This window comes from Scaptodrosophila lebanonensis, unplaced genomic scaffold (assembly GCF_003285725.1).
Source record: "Scaptodrosophila lebanonensis strain 11010-0011.00,11010-0021.00 unplaced genomic scaffold, SlebRS2 tig00000001-arrow-pilon, whole genome shotgun sequence".
In the NCBI taxonomy this organism is placed as follows: Eukaryota; Metazoa; Arthropoda; class Insecta; order Diptera; family Drosophilidae; genus Scaptodrosophila; species Scaptodrosophila lebanonensis.
The window spans coordinates 28,267,142-28,271,845 of record NW_022060529.1 but is presented as its reverse complement, the minus strand read 5'-3'; the positions used below and the strand labels follow the sequence as shown (position 1 = coordinate 28,271,845).

The window sequence follows — 4,704 nt, the reverse complement described above, 5'->3', positions numbered from 1 at the left end:
CAGTGGTTATGTAAATTGTTTATAAGTCCAACAGTTAAATTTGAAAACCATTAAAGCATTAATATATTTATCTGCCGAAGTTTGACTTTAAAAATGTATAATTGTCCAGCTCTGCACAGATTTTACAAAAAAACTAGGACGGAAAAAAATATATATCCATTTGAAATTTGAATTTGTGTGACGAATGACAGAATAACACTCTGTCTTGATATTTTTTCGAATAATGCTACATCGTTCTTGCGTATATGTATAATGTCCGAGCACGTTTGGCATTATTTTGATATTCGTTATCAAGCCATTCGCATATTCATATGTAAGTATGTGCATACATATATAAATTAAGAAGAGCAGATAAGAGATGAAGCAAGAGAGCAATAAAGCGTCGTGTTAGATGCGTAGAGAGCTCGCAGAGCTGAGACGGGAGTCTCTTTCAGTAGGTTTTGTGGTGCCGAAGTGAGAGGTTGTCCTCTTGTGCCCGTCCAAGTTTTCAAAAGCGTATTTAATCGTCTAACAGATAAGTACAACAAAAAATATTCGGTTTTACATGTGAGTGTCAATGTCACAATCACAGCGGACTTAACGCGGTATGCAGATTAGCCCGCATCTCTATAAGTATGTGTATGGACACAAAAACAAACATGTGTCGTCAACTGATTAGCAATATGTGGCAAGCAAGTACAATTTGCATATAATTTTTTTTAATTTGTTGGGACAAGTTGCCCTTTGACGTAGCGTCGCTGGCGATATCGGCGGTTGCGCAAGCGCGTTGACGGCTCAGGTTGCTGGCCTTTCGTGGGAACTGTTACACACTTGTCTGGCTGAGCGATCAGCGAGAATGACAAGCCTCGGCGCGGCCAACTTTCACTCAATTGTGTTCCTGCCGCTTGCCACTAACCGATTTCGTTAATTGAGTCATTGCGCCGTCGATTATCTGCAGACAGACAATAGTTTAATCTGTAGCTATCTGTGGCATATATATAGTTGGGCCGACCGAGTATCGCATGCTGGCACTCCTTTGGCTAATGGAACGGCGAACTTCGGTTGCCAACAACAGTTCCAAACACTTTTCTTTAGTTTCTTCTTCTTTTTGCCAGTGTAGCTTTTGGCCTTTGAGTTGCGCTGCTGTCAATTGATTGCCAAAAAGCCTAAATGCCAATTTACAACTCATAGCAGTCCACCAGTTCCACCAGGTGCTCATGCTGCTTGCTTACTCTAGGCCTGGCCTGACTCATTGCAGTAACGCGACTGGCAAACTCAGCTGAAGCTACAACTGCACGCTTTCTGTCTACAGACTGCGACATTTTGGTTGAAGCTACAGTTGCATTGGAGAGACTGCAAATTAAATCGCGATCTACTGGTCGAGCATTTTTCACGCCAGTCAGTGTCAAGCCAGACCTCTCCGAACACAGTGCCGCATAGTTTATTTGTGCTAGGCTAGGTACACAAATACGTATTTGAGAAAGTAATCAGAGAACTATTTTAGTTTGTAGTCTCGTGCGCACACTGAAACAATTACAAACAGACATATTTAACACGAAGGACTCGATTCGAATGAAAGCACAACATGGGAGACAAAGAAAAGAAGGAGCAGCCGGTGGAGAAGACTGGCGATCCAATAATCTCACAGATCGGGGACTTCAAAATCTATCAGTTTCTCTTCTGTGCGTTGATCTTCCTCTGCAAATTCGGCACGGGTTGGCATACGCTGGGCCACATATTTCTGGCTGCACCCACACCACAGTCCTGCGAAACCGGTAACGTAACAGATCCGTGCAGCGACGACTGCGAGGAAGCCAAGTTTGATACGAGCGTCTTTAAGTCTACAATCATAACGGAGTGGAATCTAACGTGCAATAAGAAATCCCTAGCCAGCATGTCGCAATCGATCGTCATGGTTGGCATTATGTTCGGCAGTATGTTCTTTGGCATGGTGGCCGACCGTTGCGGGCGACGACCCGCCTTTCTTGGTTGCTGCTTTATGCAGCTTTTCAGTGGACTAATTGTGTGCCTTTCGCCATACTTCTGGTTTTACTGTTTGTTCCGTTTTTTGGTTGCTTTTGCCACAGGCGGGACCATGACCACCAGGTACGAAGCTCCCAGTTCTACAGCTCAAAGAATACTCACACTTTTCTTTGCAGCTTTGTATTGATTATGGAGATCATTGGACCGAAGAAGCGCGAACTTGTCGCCATTTTGTATCAGATACCCTTTAACATCGGTCACGCTTCCTTGGCCATATTCGCGTATTTCATTCGCACCTGGCGTTGGTTCCAGTTCTCGATTACAATCTTTTCAGTAGTGTTTGTCGTGTACATTTGCCTGGTGCCAGAATCGCCGCGATGGCTCTTTACAACCGGGCGCCTGGATGAGTCTATTAAGATTCTGGAACACATCGCCAAAGTCAACAAAGTGCCCACAGATACCATCCGACCAGAGATAGAGGCCGCTCACAAGGTGATGGCCGCTCGCACTCCCACAAAGAAGGGAAATATTTGCGATCTATTTCGTACGCCCTACTTGCGCCTCAAAACCATATGCATGGCCAATGATTGGCTGGTCGTCTGTATGGTCTACTATGGGACAGCCCAGTATATCTCCAAGTTGGGTGGCAATATCTTCATGAACAACCTAATAGCCGCTTCTTTAGGCATACCTGGTACCTGTTTATGTGTGGTTCTCACTAAGTTTCTTGGGCGCAAGATAACAATGATGCTGTCGAACGGACTGAGTGCCATTGGCCTCTTGTTGCTGGTCTTTTTGACCGGGGTTGATATGAAAATACAGGTAGCCTGTGCCACCTTGGGTCTTTTCGGTGCCTCCATTACCTTTCCGAATGCCTACCTGTATGGGGGTGAGCTCTTTCCCACTGTCGTCCGTTCCAATGGCGTCGGTCTTTGTTCGATGGTTGGACGGATTGGATCGATTGTAGCACCCCTGATCTGTGAGCTGGCGGCCATCAAGAAGTGGATCACGCCATTAGTTTTTGGTATATTCTCTGTCCTAGCCGTTATCGGAACAATATTTTTGCCGGAAACGCGCGGAATGCCACTGCCGGAAACACTGGAGGATGGCGAGAGTTTTGGACGCAAGAAGCAAGAAGCCTAATATTAATTTACTATATATGTACATATTCCTTTTTTTGTTGAGTGTAGTTCACGAAATTAAACGTACCTTGTTGTCCTACTTTATTTCATAAAAAACCGCTCTCACTTGGATGAAAATTAATAAATTTAATTTAAATTAGAGATTTATGAGCTTTGATATGTCAGCCGGTCTTAATACGCTCCAGCCAGTGCTCTTCTAGCCAACTGCAGCCACCTTCGTGCCACAACTACCAAAATCAGCGTGCTGGGCCTTGTCGGCCTTTTGAATACTTTTCGTGCAGCTTCGCTGAACGCTTACACAAATAGAATACAGAAAAAAAAAATTGAAAAATCTCGCCAAATGCAAAAGGTAATTACGGTAAAAAAAAGCTTCAGTTTCGTGATTATTAAAACTGGGTTAGCAGTTGAAATTTGGCTCTTTTGGTGGAACGATTGACTACGCTTTTGACTTTTGTGGACAAACTAAGTGCGAGACTTAATAATAACCAATACGGGCTATTCCCGTGCATGCAATGCAGCGACTTGTGTGAAAAGTCACTTCAGCTGAAGCATTATTATTGCACGTATCCAAAAGGAACAATTTGTGTGCCAGATTGGTGCACATGCTTGTAATGCTTGCTCTCCTTCTGTTCATCCATCTGCAAAAACACATGGATCTCGGAAACTATAAATGAAAATATTCGACATAATCATAAAACAAGTCTGGAATGGATTTCAGCCAATTTTAAAAGCGCTTTCGAAGTGGGTATCTTTAAAACGAGCTGCTTAAACACTTGTATTGCTTCAGCTTGTTTTCGAACACCAGTCGATAGCAGTTTTGATTTGTTAAATTAAGTCATATGGACCGCAATCGAAAATTTTGATGGCCAAATGCATAAGCTTAACCTTATGGGCGATCTGGTCACTTAATTTGGGCATAGATTCGTAAGTATTATTTTTGCTCTGGAATCGATTGAAGATTGGTTCGCCGAAGATTCAGCAAATTTGGGTAGATTTCTATATTTTACAGCAATTGCATTGAATAAACTCGATAATGTCTCCTTTATGTTATATATTTTAATTTTTAGTCACTATAAAAACGAAAACTGATGTATATTTGTATGAATGTATGTATGTACGTAACTAAGTGCAATCGACGCATAGTCCAAATGAGAAATTTGGTCACAAGTTTCCTGTTAAAGAGCAGATGAGCAGTAAGAAGTGGTTATAGAAATCCAATAACCTTTAAACTTGTTATACCCTGTACCCGTAGGGTAAAAAGAGTATATTAGGTTTGTGAAAAGTATGTAACATGCAGAAGGAAGCATCTCCGACCCCATAAAGTATATATATTCTGAATCAGCATGACGAGAGAAATCGATCTAGACATGTCCATCCGTCTGTCCGTCCGTCTGGATGAACGCAAGGATCTCAGAAACTATAAAAGCTAGAATAACTAAAGTTGGTATCCAGATTATCCTAGGTCCGAGAAAGGACGAGTTTATTGTATTTTTTGAAATTTTCCCCCCTTTTTCCCCGCTACAGAATTTCATCAATAGCGTCCACATTTTAAAAGCTACATAAACCAAACTTTGCACTCGCAATCTATGTACAGTTTTCT

At 42.4% G+C, this 4,704-nt stretch overlaps 1 protein-coding gene across 3 annotated transcripts; it reads left to right on the top strand.

Annotated features, from left to right (window-relative positions):
- The first annotated feature begins 443 nt into the window (after positions 1-443).
- Positions 444-3,245, top strand: LOC115622887 (organic cation transporter protein). Of its 3 annotated transcripts, none has more exons than XM_030517000.1 (3): positions 444-546; positions 1,484-2,085; positions 2,139-3,245. In XM_030517000.1, exons 2-3 carry the CDS (start codon positions 1,565-1,567, stop codon positions 3,103-3,105), a joined length of 1,488 nt encoding a protein of 495 aa, XP_030372860.1. In that variant the 5' UTR covers positions 444-546; positions 1,484-1,564; the 3' UTR covers positions 3,106-3,245. The 3 variants fall into 3 exon arrangements, with proteins under 3 accessions (XP_030372860.1, XP_030372851.1, XP_030372870.1); XM_030516991.1 differs by having other exon boundaries at positions 456-612; XM_030517010.1 differs by having other exon boundaries at positions 463-612; positions 1,491-2,085.
- The last annotated feature ends 1,459 nt before the right edge of the window (positions 3,246-4,704 follow it).

Excerpts from the sequence above, each read along its gene's own strand:
- LOC115622887 (XM_030517000.1), top strand. The coding sequence starts at position 1,565 with ATGGGAGACAAAGAAAAGAAGGAGCAGCCGGTGGAGAAGACTGGCGAT. Across the intron at positions 2,086-2,138 it reads GGCGGGACCATGACCACCAG|CTTTGTATTGATTATGGAGA; the intron begins GTACGAAGCTCC and ends TTTTCTTTGCAG.